The sequence below is a fragment of the Antechinus flavipes genome, chromosome 2 (assembly GCF_016432865.1).
Source record: "Antechinus flavipes isolate AdamAnt ecotype Samford, QLD, Australia chromosome 2, AdamAnt_v2, whole genome shotgun sequence".
Taxonomy (NCBI): Eukaryota; Metazoa; Chordata; class Mammalia; order Dasyuromorphia; family Dasyuridae; genus Antechinus; species Antechinus flavipes.
Genome location: NC_067399.1, coordinates 578,273,163 through 578,301,040, shown reverse-complemented (window position 1 = coordinate 578,301,040; position 27,878 = coordinate 578,273,163). Strand labels below are relative to the sequence as shown.

General features: G+C 38.3%; 2 protein-coding genes and 1 long non-coding RNA gene across 3 annotated transcripts; 1 reads left to right on the top strand and 2 right to left on the bottom strand.

Annotated features, from left to right (window-relative positions):
* Nucleotides 1-1,004: 1,004 nt before the first annotated feature.
* WDR73 (WD repeat domain 73) lies at nucleotides 1,005-14,531 on the bottom strand. Its single transcript, XM_051981213.1, has 8 exons — nucleotides 14,445-14,531; nucleotides 13,856-13,923; nucleotides 13,451-13,536; nucleotides 10,942-11,030; nucleotides 8,941-9,005; nucleotides 8,034-8,192; nucleotides 7,035-7,403; nucleotides 1,005-5,984 (listed from the first exon to the last, which is right to left on the bottom strand). The coding sequence occupies exons 1-8, from the start codon at nucleotides 14,483-14,485 to the stop codon at nucleotides 5,749-5,751; spliced, it is 1,113 nt and encodes a 370-aa protein (XP_051837173.1). The 5' UTR covers nucleotides 14,486-14,531; the 3' UTR covers nucleotides 1,005-5,748.
* Nucleotides 14,532-14,542: 11 nt separating this feature from the next.
* LOC127551471 (uncharacterized) lies at nucleotides 14,543-22,016 on the top strand. The gene is made up of 2 exons (XR_007951096.1): nucleotides 14,543-14,864; nucleotides 21,806-22,016. It is a non-coding gene; the product is annotated as an uncharacterized LOC127551471 (long non-coding RNA).
* NMB (neuromedin B) lies at nucleotides 15,763-21,799 on the bottom strand. Its single transcript, XM_051981216.1, has 3 exons — nucleotides 21,422-21,799; nucleotides 19,647-19,819; nucleotides 15,763-16,057 (listed from the first exon to the last, which is right to left on the bottom strand). Exons 1-3 carry the CDS (start codon nucleotides 21,585-21,587, stop codon nucleotides 16,022-16,024), a joined length of 375 nt encoding a protein of 124 aa, XP_051837176.1. The 5' UTR covers nucleotides 21,588-21,799; the 3' UTR covers nucleotides 15,763-16,021.
* Nucleotides 22,017-27,878: the final 5,862 nt, after the last annotated feature.

Genomic DNA, 27,878 nt, shown 5'->3' with positions numbered 1-27,878 from the left:
GTCAGCTATGAGCTTGGCTGCACTTGCCCTCTTTCCCACAGATTCAGGCTCTCTCTAATGGTTCTCTAATTATTTTGTCCTATGGGCATGAATACTACACTCTTGGATTTCCAATTTACTCCACGCTGTTAAATCCCTGCACTGTTTTCAGCCATGTTCACAGACAGCTGATCTTGTCTTGGGTTTGGGAAGCACTGATTGCCATGGTGAGGTCCATTGTAGGTTTGCATATTAGAAATTCTATTTCCATTGACTGAGAAAAATCCACCTAGCTAGTTTTGCGTTATGTCTAGATCTCTTCTGGAAAGCAAATGAAAGGACAAGGAGGTGATGCTCCAGTTCAGAGTCTTGTATATAGGGACTTTGAAAACCTATGAGCTAATTAGTTTCTAAGGGTTCTTTTCTTTCTTTTTTTTCTTATCAGCTTTGTTATCTAAGCTTTTGCCTTTTCAAGGAAAAGAAGTCCAGAAAATGATGGATATTCCTTATAAGATTGAGATTTGGGCATATTTTTCTGATTCCTGAGTAATCATCCCTGAAGCACTTTCTGTATTTTTCTTCTCCTCTGCTACCCAAATTTCTGCATCCTATAATCCCTATCCAATTAACATTCCTTATAAAGTCTGGCCTGTTGACCTTTATACCCCACATGTATAAAAAATTATTTTTGACTGACTTGAAACATTTGCCATGACCTTGCTACAGCCCTTCAACATGGCCTCATTAGAACCCTAGAGTCATTTATAATATAGGCATGTTTGGTGTTAGGTGATCTTTACTACTACTCTTTAGAAAGAAGAAAAACCAAATAAAAAGCTACAGGGGACAGGGAAAACAGCAGTTGCCTTGATGTCAGAAGAACTGGGCTTAACATCTATTTCTGCAATTTACTTTTTTCTGATCAGGAAATTTCTTCTTCATGGCTATTGTGAGAATCCAATCAAATGATTATGAACTATTTAGCCAATATTACATGCTATTAGAAAAAAACAAAACAAAACATATGCTTCTTATAGCTATGGATTTAGGATGGATTCCCAATCAAAAAAGATTGTCAATTACAAAAGACAAAAGAGCTAATTCTGATTTTGCAAAATTGAAAAAAAATTTATCTTCAATAAGATTTTCATGAACAAGATATATACAGACAACCGAAGACATTCACAATAGCTCACTAATAACAATAATTTAAAAAACAGTTCCCAAAAGAACTATAGCAAACTATGAACAAGCACATGAAAAGATGTTCCACGTCATTCGTGTTAAGAGAAATCTGAGCTTGAGACTTCATGCCCAACAAACTGACAAAAATAACAAAAGAAGAGAATAGTCAAAGTTGGAAGGATTGTGGAAAGTAAAGCAACAAATGCATTCATCACTGGCAAAGACATGAAGCTGTGAACTGAAGTGATTATTCTGAGAAATAATTTGGAATTATTCAAATAAAGTGACCAACATGTCCAAACCATCAAACCCAGAGTTTCCACTTCTGGGCAATATATGCCAGTGAAGTCACCACCATTTTTTAAAAAGGCTTTATACATACCCAAACATTTTTAGCAAGATTTTTTGTGGTAACAACTATTTGAAAACGATGTCCACTGGCCAGCCAAACTTTAGTACATGAATGTTATGGAGTACTGTTATGTTAAAAATTAGTTAGCATTTTGAAAATGATGTCCACTGGCCAGCCAAACTTTAGTATATGAATGTTATGGAGTACTGTTATGTTAAAAATTAGTTAGCATTTAGAATACAGAAAAGCATGGAAAAATTTACATGAATTGCAATGACTGCAACAGTATAAATGGAAAGAATAGCTACAAAACAGTTAAAACTAAATATTGCAGAAATATAAACAAGAGACTTGTCTCCAAAGAGATTTAAATACTTTCCCCAATTCTTTTTCAGAAGCCAAGGTCCACAGGTATGGAATATTACACTGTGATGATTTTAAAAGTTCTAGAGACATAATTTCTGGTTAATTTAATCATTTTATTAATGCCAGCAGGGTTAATAATAAAAGAAATGTCATTTGGCTTCTCTTTGAATAAAGTCAACTATGGCAGCAGGCTCACAGTTTATATGCCCTTTGAAGAATAGGTGCTCAATGAGAGATTGAGAATAAATGTTATGCCATCCTTGGATAGACCATCCTCTGCCTTGGGAAAACTAGACAAAAGGATTTATCTCCTCCCAAGTTTTGAGTACAATACAATGGATTTCCTCACTTTAGATTACATTCCTTTTAAAATTGAGAGGGGGAAGGGGTCAGATCAAGATTGGGGAGAATTAATTCAATGTTATTATCACTAATGTCCTTCAAAAGACTGAAGTTAAAATCAAGATTTTGAAAAAGGGGTAGAATTCTGAATCTCCCCAAAATAATCATTATTAACAGTCCTTTCTCTCATCATATAACACAAGATTTTTTTCAGTGTTTATTAGACTTGGTTGATTTTTTTCCTTTTTCTTTTAAAAATTATTTGTTACAAAGAGTGGCTATCTAAAATTGGGGAGGTAGCAAACTTGGGTAATAGAATAATAGTATTAATAAAAACCTATTTTTTGACATTGCAAGTGCTATTAAATGAAGGTATATGATCATTACTATATATGCTTCATTTCACAGATGAGAGGAAAAAAAGTTCAAGACCATATAGCGAAGTGGTAGAATTAGACACTGAACCTAACTATAATTTGCCTTCAAGGTCCTGATTATCACATCACAATGCTTCTTTTGTCTTTGGGAAGTGGTAGCAGAAATGAGATGATTCTAGCAAAATGGCAAACTATGCCCAGCTCTCCTTATCATCTAAAAAATGTGCCAAATAAGGTCAAACAATACATGGAGAAAAGAAGGGAACAAAGGATAATAGATTTAGAATTGGAAGGGTCCTTGGAAACCACTTAGTCCAATCCTAGTATTTTAGAAACGAGATTACTGTATATATGAGGTACAATTTGTACATAATACATCCAGTGTTTTATCCACTGAGTGGATAGAGTTATGCTACCATTCCTAGAAAGGAAAGGAAATCACATTTCCCAAATACAACTGAAGAAATGAGGAGATATGCCTACTAATCCAAGAGAAAAAAGTATTCAGCACACCCTTGAAGTATCTTTTCAAATCAGGATAAGTACAAACACAAGAAGGAACACTTCTTCTTCTTATTATTTTTTTTTTTTTAAAGAAGGAACACTTCTAAAGAGGGTAACTACCCTCTATCTAAAACAAAGGGGTTAATATTTCCTTTAAAATTTTTTTCCCAATTATATGTAAAGACAGTTTTTAACATTCATTTAAAAAAATTCTGAGTCCAAATATTCTCCCTCTCTCTTTACCCAACCCTCCCCACCCCACCATGATAAGCAGTTTTATATAGGTTATATATGTGCAATCATGCAAAACCTGTTTCCCTATTAGTCTATTGTAAAAGAAGACACAGACCAAAAAAACCACACAACAACAAACACACAAACAAAAAACCCAATAAATAAATAAAGAGGGACCACTATCTCTCAGAGAGGTTAGAATACTAGAGGTAACCTTCACCATTCATGTTGAGGACCACAGACAGAAAAGAAGAGATCCAATCAAAAAATATTTTTGAGTGTCTAAACATAGAAACCTTAAGCTGTGATCTATTAGGAAAAAGAATCAAATAGGAAATTTTGTAGATAAAGTTAAAAAAAAATTGAAATAAAAGGAATAGCCAAGAGCCAGCTAGATGGAGTAGTAGACAAAGCACCAGCCGTAGAGTCAGAAGAACCCAAGTTCAAATATGATCTTAGACACTTGTGTCACTGTGTGACCCTGGGCAAGTCACTTAATTCCAATTGCCTCTCCAAAAAAAAAAAAGCCAAAAAAAATTTTAATTACATATGTATATGTATTCAAAAAGCAATGGCCAAAAGGAAGAGGAAAATCCAATCCATAGAGTAATTTTTTCCCTCTGGCAAACAATTATGTTTGATGCATTCATGGTGAATTGTAAGAGATTTGCGAGTTATTAGAACTGTCACCAGTGTGCCATTATTTCCCTAAAAGTTTTTTCCTTAATGACCAGCAGGATGAATAGAGAGAGGCTTGGAGAGACTTACATGAACTGATGCTAAGTGAAATGAGCAGAACCAGGAGATCATTATACACTTTGACAACGATATTGAATAAGGATGTATTCTGATGGAAGTAGATTTCTTTGACAAAGAGATCTAATTCAGTTCCAACTGATTAATGATGGACAGAAGCAGCTACACCCAAAGAAAGAACACTGGGAAATGAATGTAAACTGTTTGCATTTTTGTTTTTCTTCCCAGGTTATTTCTACCTTCTGAACCCAATTCTCCCTGTGCAACAAGAGAACTGTTTGGTTCTGCACATATAGATTGTATCTAGGATATACTGCGACATATCTAACATATATAGGACTGCTTGCCATCTGGGGGAAGGGGTGGAGGGAGGGAGGGGAAAAATCGGAACAGAAATGAGTACAAGGGATAATGTTGTAAAAAATTACCCTGGCATGGGTTTTGTCAATAAAAAGTTATTAAAAAAATAAAAGTTTTTTCCTTGGAATTTTTTTTGGGAGGGTTGATTCTCCTTAGAGATTATTTCGATTAGGAATCATTTAAACCAAAAAAAAAAAAAAAAAAGATGAAGGAAAGCTTAGAATAAAATAAATACAGATTCCCAAGTTTAAAGGTTTGGGAATTAAACAATTGGAATTGGTCAAAAAATCTTTCAGGACTACTAGTAAATTCACAAACACTTTAACAATTCCAAAATGAAATTTGTTTCATACAGAAAAACTTCTGAAGTCCATGGGAATAGGAACTTTGCAAACTAAAAAAAAAAAAAAAACTCAGAATAATTACACCTAGATAAACAGAAAGATACAACGTAGGTATCAACTTCAGTTACTTACTAACAATTATTTGTATACTAAAAATGGCCTGTCATAAATAATTATAACACAGAAACTAAGAAATAAATGAATAATGCCAAATGGTACAATAGTCATCCCTGAAATAGAAAAAGGAAGGCCTTCAACATGTCAGATACTTTGTGGGACACATTAAGAAAAACAGGGACAAGAATTATACAATAATTACAAGAATAAAAGGCCAAGAGAGGTGTGATCAGTAGCAGGACGACCCATACTAATGAAATACCAGAGCTTTCAAAGTAACCAAAGTAATGTGACAAAAGCAACTTATCGTAGCACCATCCAAGCAGATCATAGAGGGGCAAAATGATAAGTGCCTGACCTAGACTGGGGAATCCTTGCAAGCCAGAGGAAGGGTATATGGTGAAGAAAGGGTGTTGTGGGGTGGTACCCTACCAGAGGCTTGGGAAGAGAGGAATGGTGACACCTGAAAGCTGGATGAGAATATTCCTCTTCCAGATGCACTAACATATCATAATACTACTATGGCAGACCATAAAAGTACAAGGATTTACATTCAGTTACTGTATACTTGCTACGGCATGCTACTAATCCTATAAGGCCAAAAGTCAGGGATAGACAGAGGTTTTTGAACCTCTAATTTCCTAGCAGTGCCATGTAAAACACTATCCTACCTTAATTTTAAGAAAAAATAAACCAATGCCCATATAGCAGCCAAAAAGGTCTTAGAATACTTGCCCTTTACATGCAGAGTAAGATTTACAAGTCTTCGGTTTCATTCTCTACAACATAGAAACCTGGGAATGTTTGGGCCTGTTCCTTCCTTTGAATGGGATCAACAGGAGTTACAAGGATCTATCCAATCCCACACATGCAAAGATGCATCAACTGCTGCAGACAACAATGTCCTTGGTTTGTTGGGGTGCCAAGAATGTGTGGTGACCATTGAATGCATATTATTCTCAGTCCCATCCATGAAAAGATGTCCTTTATGGATAAAGAGTGGTTCTACATGGCTCCCATTTTTCTTCCAGGACATGGTATCATAGATCTGGACAGTCCCATCAAAACCTAATGAATAGAATAAAGATTTAATAAACAAACCAGGTAAAACAGTATTAGCAGTATATAGTTACTCAATAATCAACAGTATTAAGCTTTCCTCAAAATGACATAAAGCCAGCCAAGAGATACTGAATTTAAAAATGAAAGATTTCCTAAAGGGGATGTTAATAATATCCTCCCTAAATCAATGTAGTCAATCATCCTGATAAATATATCAAAGCTGGCTAAAAACACTCTTTCACCCATTATCCTAACAAAAGGGCTGAAAAGGACATCTCTCTAACACAATTTCCTTCTCTTGCATAGGAGAAGACAAGGCCTGCCCAAAGTTACCCAGTAAGTAAGATAGTGGCAGGACCAGAACCAAAATCAAGTTTCTTCACTTCTTATCTAGTGTTGTTTCACTATATCAAACTGCCTAAAACGATTAAAACATGGATCACAAGATAGGAGGAAGTGAAAAGCTACAATGACGACCCAATAAACATTTTGGTGATATTCAGGGCATCTATTCCATTAAGACTGGATGATTTTAAAACTGAAAAAGCTGCCACCCATATCCATAACTCAGAACATTAATATGCTGAACTGGGAGTCAAGATATCTGCTAGTCTTTAACGCTTCTCTTGCAATTAAGAAAAATAAAGATCCTCATGGAAAAAACAAAAACAAATTCCAGAGGGTAAAGAGATATAAACTTGTCTCCCAGAAATTATAATAATCCTCATAGTCCAATCATATGGATACAGATATATAGTGTTCCAAAAGTCTCAGTGCAACTTTAAGCTATTAAATCTTAAGTGCTTAAAAGTTTTACTAGCTTAAGATGAAGAAGCTTCTGGGAGCATAAATTACATATATGTACTATGTGTGCGTGCATGTTCCCTGGTTCCTTTGTAGGCTGTCTATTTTTATTTTTATATGGTTGAGTGGTGGGTTAATTGAGAGCTCTTGTAGGTAAATTTCAACAACCAGGAGCAAACTGAATGTAAAACCAGAAGCTTATGGAATCACCTAGAAAGTAAAGTTAAGACAGATATGCAGTTTCAAGGATACCTGAAATGGCTAAGCAGCCATCTAGAGAAGGAGCCCAGGTTACCCTCAGCAACTCCCAGTCTGGACTGGGCATAGAAACCCGACACTGAACTGTTGTCACTGGATGGTCAAGGTCCCTTAAGTCTGTGAGTTGAAGCTGTCCATTTGAAGACAAACTGGCAATGGTGGGGCCTGACCCTAGCCCACTGGTTCGAACTGCAGCACACCACAACTCCCCACCAGGTCCAGGGCTCGAGGTAGTCCTCCCTGAATCACCCCGCTTCTGGCGAATGTCCACAAGCCCCAGTCGTCCTGAAGCACAACAGAAGACAAAGGTATCTGCATCCAACACCTGCAGACTGCTTATCTCTTCTTCACTGTCACTCTCACCTGCAAGGTCAATATGAGAACAGTTCTATTAACAAATAAACCTGAAAGGAAATTCAGTGAATATGCTGTGGAATAGCAGCAAGTCATGTGCCCTTGTTAATTCTCACACCTTAAAGTGGAGGAGGTAAAAACAGATTTTTCCTTCTGGTGCCCTATAGAACACAAACCTGATGTCTAGGAGAAGAAAGGGCCTGAATAGTCTCTCATAAAAATGATACCCAAACTGTGAGCATACTCTCTCCAGCAAGGATGTATCAAATAATCTTCTGGAGCAAAATGGAAAGAAAGTAGCAAAATCATAGCCAAAGGCTTTGGAAGATCAATTCATACCAACCAGTTACTTTTTAGAGATTAAGAAAGAGAGGCCCAGGGAGTTTAAATGATTTGCTCAAAGTCACACAGATAGTGAGTAGTCCTAGGATTTAAATCCAGGTTTGACTCCAAATCCAGAATTCTTTCCTCAGTACTATACTGTATTTCATTCTATAATTGGCCAAGCTTCATCAATTTCAAGAAGTATTTTGAGCATTATGAAGGAGAAATGCCATAGGAAGATAGGAATTAATAAATTAAATAAGGAAATGGTGACTCTATCCAGGACAGATCAGGGTGAGAGTATCATTTCAGTACCTGACATGTAGAGTGTGTTCTGGGACTCCAGCTCGGTAACATGCAGATCATTGACCCTGGTCCCATGAAGGACTTTGGGGACCTTGGAGTTGAGGACTGCAATCCTAGGCCAGGATTTTGCCTCATGTATAGCAATGGTACTTACAGCTTTAATCATATCTGGAGGAAGAGGGGAAAAATATTTAAAAAGATAACTACATTGGAATACTTTTACATTTAACATGAGATGAATTTTAAATAGAAATGGTTTAGATAAAAATAAAGTACAAGGAAGGTCTTGACAGTGATGATAAACAGTGGACTAGTATGCTATTTCCTTCTCTGGAAATCTACACATGTTCAAAGAACCAAAATACATATCAGCTGGATTATGTATCAATCTTTCAGCACAACCTTCTCTTTCCCAGTGACTGTGACAATGACTAATAATTTCAGAACACATGCTATGAACAGGGCTATAAGATGTGCTACTTGTTGATCTGAACTGAATCTAATGAAATTAGAAAAAGGGCTGAAATACAACAGCTGGAATGACAAGTATAGAAACTGTTGGTAGCAAGGAAGATTGACTACAATTCAAATTATTAATAAGAAAAATGCAAATTAAATCAACTGTGAAGTTTCACTTCACACCATCAAATTAGTAAAGATGAAAAATATGGAAATCATGCTGGAAAGACAGGTGTTGTGATATAGAATCTGAGCGCTATTCTATTGCTTCTTGTATGACTGGGGCAAATCATCATCTCTGAGCCTCAGTTTCCTTAATTATTAAATGGAAATAATAGTATTTGTACTATCTATTCCAGGAATATTACAAAATGCTTTGTAAAATCATTTAGAGTTATAATGATATGAGCTCTTATTTTCCATGATCTCATTTAAAAAATCTTCTGAAATCACTTACCGCTATCTTCTGCAACTTGCCATACCTGTAGAGAATTGCCGGGTGGGCCTGTAGTGACCAGCAACCTATGGAAAGCAAGTAGAGATATTATGCCAGACTTTACAGCCTACCCCATTCATCTTCTTTGACTTCTTATACATAATCCATGCCTGCTCCTAATGTACCTCTGAGAATCTCACAATATTAGACATTAGACATTGCTGTTCACTTGTTGTCTTGACTCTGTGACCTCATCTGAGATTTTCTTGGCAAGGATACTGGAGTGGTTTGCCATTTCCTTTTCTAATTCATTTTGTTGATGAGGAAACTGAGGCAAATGGGGATCAAAATGATTTGCCCAGGGTCATACAGTTCATAAGTATCTGAAGTCAGTTTTGAACTCAGGAAAATGTCTTCCTAACTTGAAGCTCAGCACTCTATACATTGTGTCACTTAGCTGTTCCAAGACACTAGAGTCCTTTTATTCCAATTCTTTTTTGTAGAGGTAAAGAAACTTTAGTATAGTGACTGGCCTAAGGTTCCATAGTCAGAGACAGTGCTGGGATCAGCACCATAATCCCTAGTCCACTGCTTTTTTTTATTATGTTAACTATTAACTTCTCCAAAAAAGTAAAAACTCATAAACAAAAAACACCAAAGTAGAATTTAAACACGACCAAGAAATTCTCTTAATTTACAAAATGAGCTAGTCAGACAAACTTTGCTTTAAGTGTTTTCTCAATTCTCATCTCTAGTTGCCAGTAGGCTCTCTTTTCTACTTCTTAGATACGTCTTTAGGTATCTAAAGGATACCTTCCTTCCCTTCTGTCCTGCATTTATTTTCTTTTTTTCTTTTTTTTTTTTAAATAATTTTTTATTGATAGAACGCATGCCAGAGTAATTTTTTACAGCATTATCCCTTGCATTCATTTCTGTTCCGATTTTTCCCCTCCCTCCCTCCACCCCTTCCCCCAGATGGCAAGAGTCCTTTACATGTTGAATGGGTTGCAGTATATCCTAGATACAATATATGTGTGCAGAACTGAACAGTTTTCTTGTTGCACAGGGAGAATTGAATTCAGAAGGTATAAATAACCCGGGAGGAAAAACATAAATGCAAGCAGTTTATATTCATTTCCAGTGTTCTTTCTCTGGGTGTAGCTGCTTCTGTCCATCTTTGATCAATTAAGGCTCTCTTTATCAAAGAGGTCCACTTCCATCAGAATACATCCTCAAACAGTATCATTGTTGAGGTATATTATGATCTCCTGGTTCTGCTCATTTCACTCATCATCAGTTCATGTAAGTCTCGCCAGTCCTCTCTGTATTTATCCTTACAGAACAATAATATTCCATAACGTTCATATACCACAATTTACTCAACCATTCTCCAATTGATGGACATCCTTTCATTTTCCAGCTTCTAGCCACTACAAACAGGGCTGCCACAAACATTTTGGCACATACAGGTCCCTTTCCTTTCTTTAGTATCTCTTTGGGGTATAAGCCCAGTAGAAACACTGCTGGATCAAAGGGTACTGCATTTATTTTCTAAGGCACATTCAGATTCTATCGAAATCAGTTAAAAAAGGTGTATGTGGGTATGGGGGGTGTGGGTGTCTGGCTGTCTGTGTAAGGGAGTTTGTTGTTGTTTTGGTTTTGAGCTAGGTTCTAGTTTTACCTACAGTCTTAGTTTTTTATTGTTTTTATTTGAATGTGGGACATATAGAAAGGAGTACCAAAATCAGAGATGGGATGTACACAGAAACACTTCCTCATTTTCTTAGGCTCTATTTTGACAAGAATGATATTATTACCTCTGTTCCATCCCTTCTTTTGATACTGAGGTAGGAAATTATGAGTGCTGACTGTTGTATATGCTGGCAAAAGTGCCAGCTGGTTTTGCTTAACTGTTTCAAGGAATAAAGTCATATCTAAAAACAAGTGATATGAAAAACAAAAGACATTAATAACCTATTTTTAGAAAAATTAAAATGTAGTGGGGACAGAACTGATTCATACCTGGTCTCTGGCACATGCTTCAGGTTGTAGACAGGCTTGTCTGAAAATCCCCCATGTTTCACTCTGAAATCTCTTTCTGGGCATAAGCTCTAAAACATTAACAGAAAGTCAATTAAATATCCCCTGGTCTTTGGATGCTTTTTATAAATGAGTTCCATGACATCAATAAATTCACAAAAACAAGGAGAAGGTATAAATCTGGAGAAACATTCCTGCTACTTTTACTATGTGCCTTTTTCCCCATGATATCTTATCAGAGGTCTCTGTAGATGGTTAGAGAAAGTCTTAAATATCTGAATGGGGCAGGTTATGGCTTGAAGGAAAAATTAAGTAAAACAGATAAATATCTCTGGAGGAGTTAAGGATTGGAGAACCCTGAGGCAATGTTTGATTTTTGGCTTCCAAAAAGTTAGGAGAAATGTAAATCAGTTTAGGATCTCAGAAATGAAAAAAAGCTAAGAAAGTTACCTGGATGATAGTAAATGGCTAATTAGTATGAAAACTTTCTCCATCATTTAAAAATGCTGAAATTTGTATTCCTTATCTTTCTTGCCCTTGCAAAAACACATCAAGAGTTCTTTGATTCACATCCAATTAATTCATTTCCCCAGCCCTTTCTGATGTAGTATAAATTTTATATTCCAAATTCCTCTCTTAAGAGCCATGAATAAGTGAGCTACTTTCTATTATCACACCAAAAAAAAAAAAAAAAAAAAAGGTACATAAAGGCAAGCTAACAAGACCAACTCTACCCTATCCATATCAGAGTAAAAGTTTACAGCCCAATCAATTTGAAAAATTTGGAGACAATCCATAATAATAATGTTACTTATGAATCAAGGTCAGAAACTGAAAAATATAGTCTCTGATCTCAGGAACTCATATTCCAATGTGGGACCCAACATGCAAACAACTATATACATACAAAATCTATCTATCTATCATTTATTTAGCTATCTATCTAGAAAAAGAAATATAGACAGATGGAGAAATACAAATACAAAAGATAGGGGAAAGAGAGAAAAATATAATCTCAGAACACTGTGTGAAGGGGAAGGGACAACGGAGAGTAAGAAAGGTCTCTTACAAAAGAAGACAGGATTTGAGCTGAGTCTTGATGGAAGCCAGAAGACAGAAATAGGGAGGGAGAGTATTCCAGGCAAAGGGGATAGATAATGAAATTAAAACATACAGAGCCAAGGGATGGAGAATCACATATGAAAAATAGCAATAAGGTCATAGTCACTAGATTATAGAATACATGGAAGGGAGTAGAATGAAAGCTAATCATTCCAATTGTTGCTTGTGCTTGTACCAGTTGTCCAGAATCAGAATTGTTTTCACTATTACTAAAAAGGAAAAATATATATGCATCAGTCCTATCCTTGAGTCCCTAGTTCTATATTTCCCAAAGTTGGAGAAAAAGCCATTGGTTAGTTGGATGAAAAGACAATTATACCTGATTCTCCCCTCAAGGTGCTCTTTTCATTACATTAACTTCTCCAAAAAAGTAAAAACTCATAAACAAAAAACACCAAAGTAGAATTTGAACATGACCAAGGAATTCTCTTAATTTACAAAAAGAGCTAGTCAGACAAACCTTGCTTTAAGTGTTTTCTCAACTCTCATCTCTAGTAGCCAGTAGGCTCTCTTTTCTGCTTCTTAAGTAGTCTTTAGGTAGTCTTTCCTTCCTTTCTGTCCTGCATTTATTCTCTAAGGCACATTCAGATTCTATTGAATCAGTTAAAAAAATCAGTTTTAAAAAGTGTGTGTGGGTGTGGTTTCCAAAATGGAAACGGGAGATGTGTGAGAATGCCATGAAGAAGAAAACCTAGGCCGGCAGGCCCAGTTCGGAAGGATTTCATTATTGGCAGCCAGACTGGTGATGAATGGACATCTAGGACAGGCGATATGGAATTTGGGAACAAATATTCCCTAGGACTTCATATACATTTAATGACCATTCTTATTCACAGCCATCTTCATTCCATGCTCCAGCCTTTGCCTGAGACATAGAACTCCAACTTTCACCCTGACATCTCTGGCTCCTAAATAGAGAGAGTTTTCTATCTCTAGGCTGGACCCAACACTGGCTTTCCAAGATCTTCATGCTTTATGACCCTTCTTTCATACGTATTTCTAGCTCTTGTAAAGACTTTCAATTAATTACCCTTTAGCTCCATTCATCATCCTTTTATTTTTCCAGATCAAAACATCTTTCCCTTTTTTATGTGCTGTCTTCCCGTTTTAGAATATAAACTACATAAAGGCAGAAACTTATCTAATTTTTTTTTAACATTTGCATACCCAGCATTTAGCAGAGTACCTAGTATATACAGTAAATCAAATGATGATTCATTTAAAAATGAATGAGAAAATCTTTATTAAGTGATTTACTGAATACTAAATCACTTTAAAAAAGACTTTTTCATACATTCAGGCCCTAAAGGCTGCCTTCTATTTCTACAATCATTTTGAAGGTGAAGGAGCAGTTTGACTTCCAATATACCTGGTTTTCAGCAGAAAGTTTGGGAGGTAAAAGAAGATGCAGAACTTCATTTTTTTTCTGACTTTCATAGCCCGCAACATAAACTCCTATAAGATGAAACAAAAAATGTCAGCAAACTGATATCTTCTAGATCAAAGGCAAGTACAGAAACACCCTGCAAAACCTTCCCATTCTGAATAGGGGCAGCCTCTCCTGTATAACCTTATCCAGCAAGCTATGACATTTAGACATAGAAAACACTGGCATCACAAAAGCAGTAGCATGAATCTGCTTTCAGGACACTGGTCAGGAAACTGGGTCAGCAGAGTTCTTTGATTGGGCTGGCAAATCAGCACCTACTGGTTTCTTTAGGAGGCTACCTAAGGGGGACTTACTCCCTTGGAAGGCAAAAGGGGATAAAGTCACCTTGGCTATCGGTCCACTCCAGGACTCTGGTAGGGCCTTGCAACTCAAATGCATGGAGATCGTGATACCTAAATGGGGGGAAAAACAGTATTATGCTATGAAAAGGATACTGTGTGCAGTCAGAAGACCTGCCTTCATTCAAGAGCCAAGTGTGGCTTTTCTAAGCTTTGTGCCCAATAACAAGTCACTTCAACTGAGTCTGGTTTCCTCCCAGGATCAGCCCACGGGAAGCACCTACGAACCTCATAAATGCGAACTACCATGTTTTGGGGTTAGTATTAGCTTTATGCACTTCCACCGCCATTAACTTCACGTCTACAAAGCACTTTTCAGCGTCCGGCGGGGCTTTATTTTATGCCCATCGAACAGATGGGGAAATTGAGGTTCGGGAGGTGTGCTGGGGGAGGGATAATGGGCCCAACCCCGGGGCTTCCGGCCTCTCGGCCCACGCAGAGGAAAAGAGCCTGCGGGCTGGAAAACGGCCAGTCCGCTCCGTTCAGCGGGACATACCGCAGGGCTCTGGGCCGGCCCCCGGAGGCCCCAGGCCTACCCTCCCTCCCCGCCCCGCCCGCTTCCCCGCCCGGCTTACATGCGGAGAGAGTCCACGAGCCAATCTGCTGCCTCGTCCATGCTCCTCGCCGTCCGAAAGCTTCCTGCCGCTCCACGCGGAAGCGGAGCTCCGTGGCGGAGACTTTAAGCGTGGGCGGGGCCCCAAGGGCGGGGGCGGGGCCCCAAGGGCGGGGGCGGGGCCTCGCCCGCTGATTGTAACCCCGCCCCTTCCCCCCTAGCCCGGGACCGGAGGAGCTCGGCGGAAGGGAGCGACGCTTACGTGGATAGAGAGAAGAGTCCCGGATTGCCAGAGGCTGGAGCCTCCGCGGGGGCCCTCCCCTGGAAACGTCAAATGAGCTGGGGGAGGGGCCCCGGTCTTCCCTGGCCTGCAAAGATCCCGGGACTTAGAATCGGTAGGGACATTAGCGGTCACCCAGTCCAACCCCATCGCGTCAACTGAGTAAGTTGAGAAGGTCACAACGTTATTATATTGGCAAATCATGGGCCCCTTCATTCCTCTTTTAGGACTGGATCACTTTGTCTCTGTTCCGAGATTGATAAAATCTTGGCGTGCTAAAGGACCCTTAGAGACCACGCAGTCTAACTTATTTTGCAGTTGGGGAAACTGATTCTCCGGGAGGAGACACACACACACAACTTGCCCACCATTGCATAATTTGGGGCAGAGGTAGGAGGAAAACTCAAACCATTGCCTCCCACTGGGGTATCTCTGCTTTTCGTTCAGTTGTTCAAGGTAACTCTTCATTACGTTGTGGAGCAACTAACTGTCCACTTGCCAATTGCTAAAGATACCGGAGAGGTCTGCTCTTTTCTTCTCCAACTTTATGCTGGCAGGGGGTGCCGGGATACTGGCGGGTTAGCACCCCCCTTCCCCTGCCTGAGGAGCGACCTTTCTACTATACCACAATTTTCATTTTTTTTAGAAAACTATTTATGCAGACCAAGCCTGACTGATGAGGAGAGAGTCTGGTGTCCACTAAGGTCCTACAAGGGTGGGGGGAGCAAATCAGAGCTTAGCAAAGTGCCTGGCACACAGTATCAATGCTTATTGGCTGACTGACATCACCCTCCATCCCTCAGTAGAAGGGCCATGAAGCCCAATCAGGCACAGGAGAGCAACAACCTTCCTCTGCAAGAAACATCCTAGCCAGGGAGAGTCAAACAAAGAGTTTCACAGAAAGCCATAGTGGGGAGGGTGAAGTAGTGGGAAGCACAGGAGCCAGTTTGACTTAAAAAAAAAAAAAAGGTCCATGGTCCTCCTCTCATCTCTCAGCCCCTTCCCCTCACCCCCCTGGTGAGATTTCTCACAGGAACGGCGGAAAGGAGAGGCCCACACATTCTGTGCAAAGAATAAGGTTTTATTCACAACGTCATCAAGGATGCAAGGGAAAAAATATGCTGAAGAGATACCACTTGTGTCTTGAAGAACAGTGTTAACAGTGAGTAACTTCAGTCAAAGATGATAGAAATGATGTAACAACAAGGACCTGAAACTACTCTTCATCAGATTGTAGCAATAGCCCCCAGTGGCCATGGTCTCAACTCCATACAGCTTCATGGTCTGTACAGTGTGAGCTGTAGCTATTGGTGGCCTGACTACTTCTCCAGCTGCTGAAGCAGCATCCATAGATCCTAGGAAGGGAAAAATAATATCAAGAATTATCCTTTGGAACACTTCATCAGCCCCAGCTATCTGTCATCAGGAGGGGATGGAGATGGATAAATAACCCTGTAGGGGAGAATTGTATATCTTCAAGTAAAAAGGGTAGAACCTTGGAAGGAATCACAGGAAAGGGATGGAACTATTTTGTTGGGAAGCGCCTAATTGAAACCTTGAATTTTACCCAGAATTCTCATCTCTCTAGACCCTAGAGGAGCTGAGTGCTATGTTTCTCTCTCTGCTCTTATCTGTGAAGTGAGAAAAAGGAATAATTAAGAGGAAGTGACAACTAATCTCTATTCACTCTTCTTTAGTGGAATAGACCTAGGCTGCAGATGATCCATGGACCATTTATGCCATAGACCATGGCATGCAATATAGCAGCATCACCCTGCATATCCATACTAACTAAAGCCTCACTTCCCAACACTCCTCTCCTTCCTTCCCCCTCAGAGACAAAGAGAGAGAAAGAAAAAAAGAGAAGAGAACTAATGGAGAGAAAATTGAGAGAAAGGCAGTTAAATGAGAAACAATGTGGGCTGATGGAAAGAACACTAGATTCAGATATTTAACCTGCCATACACAAGGTAGATGAATCAAGTTAGTTGGAGCAGCAGGACATTTTGAGGGCAAGAGAGGAAGCAGTATATTCCAGGCAAGTCAGTTCTCTCTCTATCTCAATCATCATCTATCTTCCCTTACATCCTAATAGAGACAACTATCTTCTTGTCTTGGGAGGTTTAGGAATAGCATTGTCCCATAAACTTTCAGACCTACTTCCAACTTAGTGCCCTCCGCTATTATCTTAGGAAACAATTCCCATGTAACTGCATCGTGATACCCACTTCTGCACATGCTACAGCCTTAGGTATTGAAGACCCATGAAGACATGATTGAAATGACTTAACAACAAAATGTGATCACTAATGAATACCAACCTTCTGGCATTGTAAAGAGCTTAATACAATCCCTGGCACATAACAATCCCTATCAATAAATCCTTTTTTCTTCCTCTTTCCTTTCTTCCCTCTTTCTTTCCCTTCCTTCTTTTTCTCCCTTCCTTTTTTCCTTTCTTTCTTCCCTTCCTCCTTCCTTCCCTCCCTCCTTCCTTCCTTCCTTCCTTCCTTCTTTACTTCTTTCCTTCCCTTCTTCCCTTCTCCCTCCTTCCTTCTTTCCTTTCCCTTCTTTCCCTCCCTGCCTCCCTCCATCCCTTCATTCTTTTTTCTTTCTTTTCTTTCTTTCCTTCATTCCTTCTTTTCTCCCTTCCTTCTTTCATTCATTCATTCCTTCTCTCTCTTCCTCCTTCCCTCTTTTCTTCTTTCCTTCTCTCTTTCACTCCTGTTATGGATTTATACTATGTTTGAATGGGATTATTCCACTATTTTTCTGTATGACAAATAACAAAGCTTTTGGCTAGATCCTGAGACCCTTTCATATGACTACAAAAGAGAATTCGCTTTTCACTCTCCAGGGGGGATGTAAACTCCCAGAAGGCAGGAACTGTCTAGTCTTTTTATTCCCAGAATCCAAACACGTAGCTTGTACATAGTAGATGCTCAGCAAATTATTATTGGGTTGGATTGGGAAAAACAACATAGCAGTTATTTGCCTGACCAAAATATGATGTTATTCTCCTCACCTGGTATCCCAGGGACAAATCTCAAAGAGTACAGGGCCAGTATAGACAATACTGCTGTAACAGGGATCATTCTAACCCCTCATCCAGGTTCAGGATGAGAAAGACAGAGGAGTTTATATAAAATCAGAGATCCCAAATCTTGAGCGAGTCACTTAAATATTCTGAGCCTTAGTTTCCTCATCGGCAGAATTTAGGGGTTATGATAGATGATCCCTATAGTCCTTTCTAATATAGTAGCCTATGATTTGATGATCTGTGGAAGGTAGAGACTGTCTTGTTTACCTTTAGATTCCTCCCAATGTCTACCATAGTACCTTACATAGAGTATTTCCTCAAAAATTAATTGTAGATTTGAAAGGAAATTGAATATGTTTCAAGTAACACAAGCTATTTGAGGGGAAAGGTTGGTTAATTTTATCATTGTATACCCAGCACCCAGCACTCAGTAAATACTTGATAAATATTTGTGGAGTTAAATTTATAAATGACTTGTATTGAAGAATTGAAAAATTGGAATGAATACTCCAAAAATAGTATTGATAAAATTAATGTGATTATTTTGTTGGCAGAAGAAGCAAAGGCTATCTTCCTAATTATCCTTTATGTAGGTCAATATTAAAATTAGTTATATGTTACAGGCTTAAGTGGCATTAGATATTATCCCTAGCTTTCATGGTAGATAGCAGGTTCTCTAAAATAAGATATCAATTTTAGGAAGGCAAATGATGTAATAGAATATCATTGTTCAAAGGCAGAGGACCTAGATCACTTTGATCAGCTTCAGTTTCCCCTTCTATTAAATAAGGATAACAATACTTGTACTACTTACTTATCTCAAAGGGTAGTCCTGAGACTTAAATAATAAAAGTTCATGTGTATGTAGGGTATCCCCAAAATTTTAGTGCAGTTTTAAATTTCTAAAACTTAAAATTCCACTGTGCTATTTAAGTTTAAACAGTAATACAACTGCACCAAGACTTTTGGGACACCCTGTGTGCCATTTTAAGGTTCACTTGAACCTTAAACCTTAAACCTTAAACACCACTTGATGTTTCACATAAACCTCATTTGATTCTCATACCAACCCTGTTAGGTAGATGCTATTACCACCATTTTAAATCTTTTTTTCTTTTGAGAGGCAGTTGGGGGTATTAAGTGACTTGCCCTGGATCACAAAGCTAGGAAACTTTAAGTGTCTGAGGCTGAATTTGAATTTAGGTCCTTTTGATTCCAGAGCTGGTGCTCTATCCACTGCACCATCTCTCTGGCCCTATTACTACCACTTAACAGGTAAGGGAACAGAGGCTCAGGGGAAGTAAGTGATTTCAACAAGGTTACACAGATAGCAAGTATCTGCAAACTCAGTTCACTCTGACTCCAAGTCCAGGGGCTGCTCTGTTTGTAAAGTGCTCTGTAAATCACAAAATATGTTATAAACATGAGATATTAATATGAATGGTAGAGAGGGCATTGGGCAAAAAGTCACAATGCCAAGATTCAGACTCTGGCTCCACTAACTAACCTGATTTAAGCCACAGGTTTTCATCTGGAAAATGTTCCACCTATTTCCCAGAGTTGTTGAGATAGAGAAATGGAAATGGGAAATAATTGTTATTAAGCCCTTACTATGTGCCAAGCACTGTGCTAAGTGTTGTTCAAATGTCTCATCTGATCTTCACAACAACCCTGAGGGCTCATCACAGCAAAGCCTCTAGCTCTGGGAACCTGAGAATAGAGTTAACCAAGCGTGGAGGTGATTGAGATCCTACTCTAGGGAGGACCTGCATCCTTTCCTGCTATAGGAAAGGCACTCAAGAATATAGGGCTGAGGCTTCCATGTCATCACAAATGTTCATCGTTCCCCCAACCACATTTCTCCTCTGTCCCTTTGGGCTGTGGGCAGGGTAGTGGGGACAGATCACCTGGGCACTCACTGCAGGGCCCTCTTCGTTCATGCCCAGGGATTTCTTTAGCTGGAGGATCCTAGCTAACTCATGACTTAGCCGATCTTTCATTTCCTCCTGGGTAGTGTGGGAAGTTGTCTCAGGAGATGAGAAGATCAGGGGCTCCACACTTTTCTTGCCCATGAAGTGGCCTGGAAAAGAAAGCAGAGATTTTGGAAAGGTCAAGGGATATAAGGTAGCAAGTTGGGGAAAGAGAAAATGAGAGGGGTGACCTGAGGCTAGGTGATTTGAAAGAATGACCACTGACCTGAGATTCTAGAGATCTCAATTCCTCCTTTTGATGCATAAATTTGGTCAATTCAGATAACTTTCAAATTTCTCTGTGGTTTAGCTTTTTTGTCTATAAAATATACATATGGTTGAGGTGGGGATGTTTGGAAATATATATGTGCCTCTCTTTATAGCCTTATTTCTTCCTACCACAGCTTTTCAGCACCCAGGGTATGAATAACCAAAGGATCATAGGATGAAAACTATCTGGATGTAAAGTGACTTTACAAACCATCTAGGCCAGGGCTTCTTAAACTTTTTCCATCAGCAACTCCTTTATGCCTGAAAAAATTTTTATTTGATCCCAGGTATATAGATATATAAAATAGGTATACAAATCACTGATAACAAATCACAATCTCACAACTCTCATATCAGTTATACAGCCCCATATGGGGTAGCAACTCACAGTTTAAGAAACTTTGATCCAGTTGAAGTCCTCATTTTACAGAAAAAAGCCCAAACTTCTGAAGTGCAGAGGGTTTCAGAGGTTGAGCTAAGGTTATGCAGGGGAGCAGGGAGCAGAGCTGCATTTTAAATGAATATGCTCTAATTGCAGCCCTGCTGAGTGCTCTTTCCACTGTACCACAAGATACTTTAAGAACCCTTAGCCAATTCTTCATGCCCTCACCTCCTCACGATGTATTGGGGAATGTGAATATATTTGCTAATCTCTTTGTGGATCTGTCCACATTTAGTGTTTTTCCATGTGTGCCTGTGTCTCTGGGTATTAAAGCTAGACTGGAGAAAGCATCTATTTCTTTTCTGTCTAACCAGGGCAGGAGAAGAGGAGAGAAATTGATGAATAGGATGTTGAAAGGAATAAACAGATGGGACCAAGCATTAAGAAAGTAGTTCTAGGTCGGTTCTTTGCTAGCTGTATCTTCCGGGGTAAGTCATTCAAGCTGAGTCCTAGTTTCTTCCCCTATAAAATGGAGGTGACAACAATGCTCCTGGTGTAGTGGAGGAAACATTTGATTGGGAATCATGGGACCTGGGACTGAATTTATCCCAGGTCCAGCAAGTCATTTACTCTTTCTGAGTCTGTTTCCTTATCTGTAAAATGAAAAGTTGGACCAGATGGACTCTATGGTTCCTTTCAGCCCTGAATCTATGATCCCATGATGCTCTTCATAGGAATATTATAAAGACCAAATATTGAAAGAACAGCTTGGAAGGCATTTATACAACTTTGAAGGGTGAGCCAGAATAATCACTGGAGAAAAGAGGGAGCATGAAGAGAGGACAAAAATGGGTGCTCTGAGAACAAATAACAGAGGGAAAGAGGAAAGGAATGAGGAGGGTAACTAAAGAAGGGAGGAGGTAAAGGAGAGAAATGGGAAGAGGAGTCTATGGAAGGAGGAAAGTCAGGGAATTATCATTTGGAGGTTCATAGAACATTCACCCCTGCCCCATCTACAAAACTGACACCCCAGACATTTACTCAAACCCAATGAATGTACCTGTGGCCCAGAGGTTGCCTCTGGGATGGATTTTGATCTTGGCTGCTTTATTCCGATGTTCTGCAAAGTCCAGGCTGAGTGTAGAAGTGCTGGATAGAAAAGCAAGGAACACCAGGCAACTCAGGAGCCGAGGGTGCAGGGGTCGGCAGGTCAGCTCAGAGGACATGCTTGTCTTGGACCCAAATCCCACTCTGAACCACTTGTAGGACTTGTCCCTGTCTAGTTGCTTCCCCAGCTCCTTGTGCTCTGGGATTTCTCTCAAGCTCCCCTCTGCGCTTCCTTCCCTCAGCTCCCTTTAAGTCCCTTGGCCCTGGGGGGTGGAGTCTTCCCTATGAATAATGCACAGATCTCTATCTACACTCTCTGCCTCTGCAATTCTTCTAGGCATCTGTGTTAACCTGTCCCTGACTAAGCAGCTGTATCTGAATGAAAGGCAGTGAGCTGCAAAGCTGAGAGTGGCTCTGGAGCCAAGAAGCCCTGGATTCAAATCCACCTCGTGTCCTAGGCTAGCATGAGAGACCTACGACAAGTTACTTGACTTGCCTGTGGTTTTCTTTCTGTGGCTGTGAAAAGAATAAAATTTAAAAGTTCTTAATCTGGGGTGTGGGAATTTGTGTGTGTGTGCTAATGGATTCTTTGATCATTCATACATTGGGTGCTGAAAACCTGGTGTGGGAAAGAATGAAGCTATAAAGATAGCTCTCTCTGTGTGTGAGTGTGTTGGGAAAATGTGAAATTCACATTTCAGAGCGTGAAGGGGTCTTAGAACATAATTCTATGTATATGTATATACAATAGCTTCATTTCATCATATTTTTTCTTCTTAATATGGTATATTTTATTTTATGTATTTAAAAACATGTGAGATGGGAAAAATAGGTTTCATCCCACTGCTATATCAGATTGTATCTACGCCACAAACATCTTGCACTAGAGGATGCCTAAGGTCCTTTCTATATCTGTGATCTTGTGACTCTCCCCAGGAAGTCTGATGTCCCTTGAACTGTAAGGGAATCACATGGAACACAAATCCGGGAATAATCCTCTTTGCTCCAGGAATTTCAGACTCATTAACAGATTCAAATAAGAGGCACTTAATACGTGCTTATTAATTGATGCTTAGTAGTAAAATGAGTGCTCCCTCTTCTTTCCTAATCTGTAAGAGAGACAAGTTCATTCATTTGACAAATAGTTTCGGATTTCCTAGACATACTAGGGTGCCTGATCTCAGAGAATTCACAATCTATTTGGGAAGGTGATACATGTGCAAATAATGATAATCTAAGGTAGGATATGGTAACTGCCCCAAGAAAAGTGGAGAGGGAAAGTTCACTCAAGTATTAGAGGAGGGGAGACCATGTCTAATTAGGAGATGATCATAGAATGAAGAAATTTCTCATCAATAATTATCATAGACTTAGATGAAGGTATCACATGAGATAATATAACTTGACTATTAAATGATGTCATGCATATGAAGTAGTTTTGTAAATCTTAAAGCACCGTATCAATGTCAGCCATTTATTTTAAACTTTTAAACTTTGCAAATGACCAGATAAAATTAACAGCAGACCTATGGCATAGCGAAGACATGACTAGGTAGCAATTCATGGAGAAAGTTCTAGGGGCTTTAGTTGGCTATAAGTTCAGTATGAGTAAAAGTGTGGTGTGTAAAAATTTTTAAAAAGAATGTTAAAAATTGTTTTTACATATAATTGGAGGAAGTATTTTTTTAAAAAGATGTGAAAAAATAAGAAAAGTTCACATAATCTTGGGCTGAATTAAAGTAAATATAACATCTAGATCAAAGCAGACCATAATTCTGTTATATTCTGTAACAGAAAAACAATACCTGAAGTATGAACTTCAGTTCCAAGTGCCTCACTGAGAAATGAGTAGATTCAGAGGAAGATAATCAAGACTGGCAAATGAGAAGGGAATGGGAGAAGTGAAGAAACATTTATTAAGCACCTACCATATACCACACTAAAGTGCTCTTGTTTATCTCATTTGATAAGAGGTCTCAAGAATATGGCAATACCAAAATCAATTAATGTACATGTATAATCAGAAAAATAAAAAGGTTTGGAGATTTCACTAAGAATAGGAAATCTAGTAAGAAAACTTTCTCCAACAATGTAAAATCTGAAAATGTTTTTTCATAGGTAGTCTTAGAAAACTAATTGGATCCTAAGAGGTTAAATGATTTGGCCAAAATCACACTGGTATGTGTAAAGAGATGGGAGTTAAGCTCTAATTTTCTTAACTCTGAGTTGTCTTTTTTTATTATTTATTTTTATTTTTTGATCATGATCTTCAGTTGCTCCCATTATTCTTTTTTTATTTCTTCATTTCAAGCCAATGACTTGAGCTTTATTACTTATTTTTATTAAGGATCACAGCTATAGTTAGTCTCCTTGCATCATGGATCTAATTGGAATGCAATCTTTTTTTAATTGAAGTTTTTTATTTTTCAAAACAGATGAAGGGATAATTTTTTACCATTGACTCTTGAAAAATCTCATATTGCAATTTTCCCCCTTTCTCTCTACCCTCTTCCCTAGATTCTCATCATTCTTCCAATGTTGTTTTTCCAATTAAGTATTTTACAATTTATTCTATTTTTGTTTTTAAATTTTGTTTGACTGATTCGTGATATCTTATAGAGTCATTAGCTTCCATCTGCTCAATTATAATTTTTAAGGAATGATTTTCTTTAGTTAGCTTTTGTACTTCCTTTTCCATTTGGTCAATTCAACTTTACTTTTTTAAAGTCTTGTTTTCTTTTTTTTTTTCCTGGTTATACATGTACATTAATTTTTTAAATACACATTTCTATATGAATCGTGTTTTGGGAGAGAAAAATCAGAACAAAAGGGGAAAACCACAAGCGAAAAAAAAAACAAAAGAAAAAAAAAGAAATGAACATAGTATGTGTTGATTTATATTCAGTCTCCAGAGTTTTCTCTCTGTATACAGATGGCATTTCATAGTTGATCATTGCACAATCTTGTTGTTATATGTATAATGTATTCCTGGTTCTACTTGTTTCGCTCAGCATCAGTTCATATAAATCTTTACAGGTTTTTCTGAAATCAGCTTGTTCATTTTTTATGGAACAATAATATTACATTACCTTCATATACCATAACTTATTCAGCCATTCTCCAATTGATAAACATCTACTAATTTTCTAATTTTTTGCCACTACAAAAAGAGGTTCTACAAACATTTTTGCACATGTGGGTCCTATCCCCTCCTTTATGATTTCTTTGGGATACATTCCTAGTAGTGGCACTGCACAGTTTTATAGCCCTTTCAGCTGAGATCATCTTTCTATCCATTACACCAAAGATATCAAACAAACAATACTCTTGAGTACTGCTAAATAGGATTAGAATGTAATTGAAAAATATTTAATAAAATAAATTAAAATACAGTAATACAGAGATAATATTAAGTTTTAAGACGAAGTCAATATGTTGCTTATAGCAATTCTTCTGTATGGATTAATGCCCCCTATTTTTAAAAAATGAAATTAAAAAATTTTTTGCACTTAATTGTATTTTATTTTTTCAATTACAAGTAAAGACAGTTTAAAACATTCATTTTTGTAAGATTTTGAGTTTTTAATTTTTTCCCCTTTTCTTCCTTTCCCCCTCCCCAAAATAGTAAGCAAGTCAATATAGGTTATACAAGCACAATCATATAAAACATATTAAAGAAAATGCCCCTTATTTCTATTTCAGTTTTATAGTTCTGCATCAGGCTGCCATGTGAGGTGTGAATGAGACAGCAAGTTTACTTGCCTTCAAATAGGACTAGACTCAATTCAAAATGGTTCCAGGAGTCAGAATTAGAACCAATAGTTATAAATTATGGGGAGCCAGGCTTCCCTTCAGGCAAGCAGGATCTTAATTAGAACTGACAAAAAAATGCCAACAGCCTGTGAGTTCTCCATCATGGAAAGCATCTGAAGAGAATCTGGATGACTATTTACCCTTGGGGATACCATAGAGAGGGCTCTTGCACCGATTAGGAGCATGTATTACATGATCTCTAAAATTCTTTTCAACACTAAAATTATTACACCAATTTTAGGGTGGCGTTTGATGGGCTTAAAAGGATGTGTAGGGTTTTGACAGGCAGAAATTGTGTAGGGAAATAGAGAAAGGAGGACATTATAAACAAGGAGATGCCATGAGAGAACAGTATTAAACAGTTTTTCTTTCCTGACTTTCATTGTTATAAGGGAGGATATAAATGGGTAAGGGAGAGAGGGAACATATACTGGGAAATAACTGTAAACCCTGAAAGCATAAGTAAAATTTATTTTAGAAAAGGTACTGAAGGGGGAAGAGAGTGGAATATTTGCATGAAATGATTACTAGTTTGATTTGGCTGATGGAAAGGCTATTTGTAGGTGAACAGTGGAAGATAAATCAAGAAAGAAAGGCTGAAGACAGAGCATAGGAATCCTTGGGTGCAAGGCTATTACATTCAACGAATTTTATTACATAAACAGTGAAGAGCCACTGAAGACTTTGATCAGAAAAGTGATATGGTCAGATGAATGCTGGTCACAATACTAGGAAGGATTATTGAGTGAAACCAAAGGCAGGGAGATTGGCTAGGAGGTTATTGCCACTGTGTAGGCATAAATTAGGGTGAAGGCAGTGGAAATTTTAAAAAGCCTTTTTTTTATGGAGGTTGATCCTCAGTATTTGGGTGGAAAGGAAAGGAAGAAGCTATTCCCAATTAATTCTAAAAACCTTTATTCCATCTGGATCTTTCCATGGTTATTCTTTGGAATGAACTAGCTAGTAGTTAGAATGGTGTTTTAGAGGTCCTGAGGTACCCAAGAGGCAAAGGAAAAAAACAAAGAGACATAGTGCCATTCTGGCCTTGGCATCCACATCTGCCAGCAAAGTAAAGTGCCAGTAATTTCAAATTACTCATTTTGCCTAAAAACTTATGGAGCCACCATGAGTTCTGGAGCAATGTTTCAAAAGGGATCAATTCCTTTCAACAAATATTTTTAAATACCTGTTATGTGCAAGATATTGCTCCAAGTAAAGGGGGTAGAAAGAGGAAATAGCAACAACTGGACCTTCAAGGAATTTACATTCTGATAGAGATGAACAAAATGTACACAGACCAATATGATAGAAAGTAGAAGAACCAAAGTACAATAGAAAGATTTTTTGGAGGAGAGAACATTCAGCTGGGAGTAGTTTTTCAGACAGTAAATAAGCACTTATTAATTGCCGTTGGGGATACAAAGAAAGGCAAAATACAGGCCCTGACTCAAGGACTATGAAGTCTAATGGGGAAGATACCCTATAAACAACTATATTCAAACAAATTATATATAGGAAAAACAAAATAATAGATGGGGGAATGCATTAGCTCAAGGGAAGATCAAGAAGACTTCCTGTGGAGGTCTGATTTTAGCTGGGACTTGAAGTCAAGGAATCCAGGAGATAGAAATGATGAAGGAGAGAATTCCAGGTATGGAGAACAGCCAGGAAAAATGCCTGGATTGGGAGACTTGAGTGTGGTGATTGAGGGACAGCAAGAAGACCAGTGCATTGGATTGCAGAACATATAGGAGGAATGAGGTGTTAGAAGACATAAGAAGGAGCCAAGCCATGAAGGAATTTCAATGTCAATCAGAGGATTTTATATTTTATTCTGTAGGTGATGGGGAGTCACTGAAGTTTTTTGAAGGGGAGGGAGGGTGACATGTTCAAAATCAAATTTTAGGAAAATCATTTTGGTAGATGAGTAGAGAATGGATTGAAGTGGAGAGAGACTTGAGGCAGGGAGGATAATCAGCAGGTCATAGGGATGGTCTATGAATGAGATGATGGGGACTTCTACCAGGGTGGTGACAGGATCAGAAGAGAAAGGGGGGCAAAATGAGAAATACTATGAAGGTAGAATTGACAGGACTTGGCACAGATTGGACAACGGGGTGGGGAGAGAAAAAAGGAGGAAGAGAAGGAGAAAAAGAAAAAGAAGAGGAGGAGGAAGAAGAAAAGAAGGAGAAGGAGGAAAAGGAAAAGAAAAGAGTATGTAATTTGGGAGTCTGGATGATTGGGAAAGATTGTGATACTTTCAACAGTAATAGGGAAGTTAAGAAGAGGATAGGGCTTGAAGGGAAAGATTTTAAATTCACTTTTTAAACAAGTTGAGTGTAAGATATATAGAGGACATTTATTTTAAGATGTCCAATAGGCAGTTGGAAATTTGAGTCAGCAGAGAAGTTAGAGTAGATTTGGATGAATAGATTTGAGAATCATAAGCATAGATTATAATTTGAATCCATGGAAGCTAAGATCACCAAGCAAAATGGGAAGAAGAAAAGAGGGCCTAGGGTAGAGCTCTATGGGATCCCCACAGTTAGTGGATATGACCTAGACAAAGATTCCACAAAGAAGACTGAGAAGAAAAT

Bases quoted from the DNA above. Each gene is read 5' to 3' on its own strand.
- WDR73 (XM_051981213.1), bottom strand. From the start codon at position 14,485: ATGGACGAGGCAGCAGATTGGCTCGTGGACTCTCTCCGCAT. The intron at 11,031-13,450 runs GTATATTGGAAG...TTAATGTTTTAG, and splicing joins AACTTTCTGCTGAAAACCAG to AGCTTATGCCCAGAAAGAGA. The intron at 7,404-8,033 runs GTACTGAAATGA...TTGACCTTGCAG, and splicing joins GAACACACTCTACATGTCAG to GTGAGAGTGACAGTGAAGAA.
- NMB (XM_051981216.1), bottom strand. From the start codon at position 21,587: ATGTCCTCTGAGCTGACCTGCCGACCCCTGCACCCTCGGCTCCTGAGT. The intron at 19,820-21,421 runs GTACATTCATTG...TTTCTTTTCCAG, and splicing joins AGGCAACCTCTGGGCCACAG to GCCACTTCATGGGCAAGAAA. The intron at 16,058-19,646 runs GTGATCTGTCCC...TTCCCTTCCTAG, and splicing joins GCCCTGCAGTGAGTGCCCAG to GATCTATGGATGCTGCTTCA.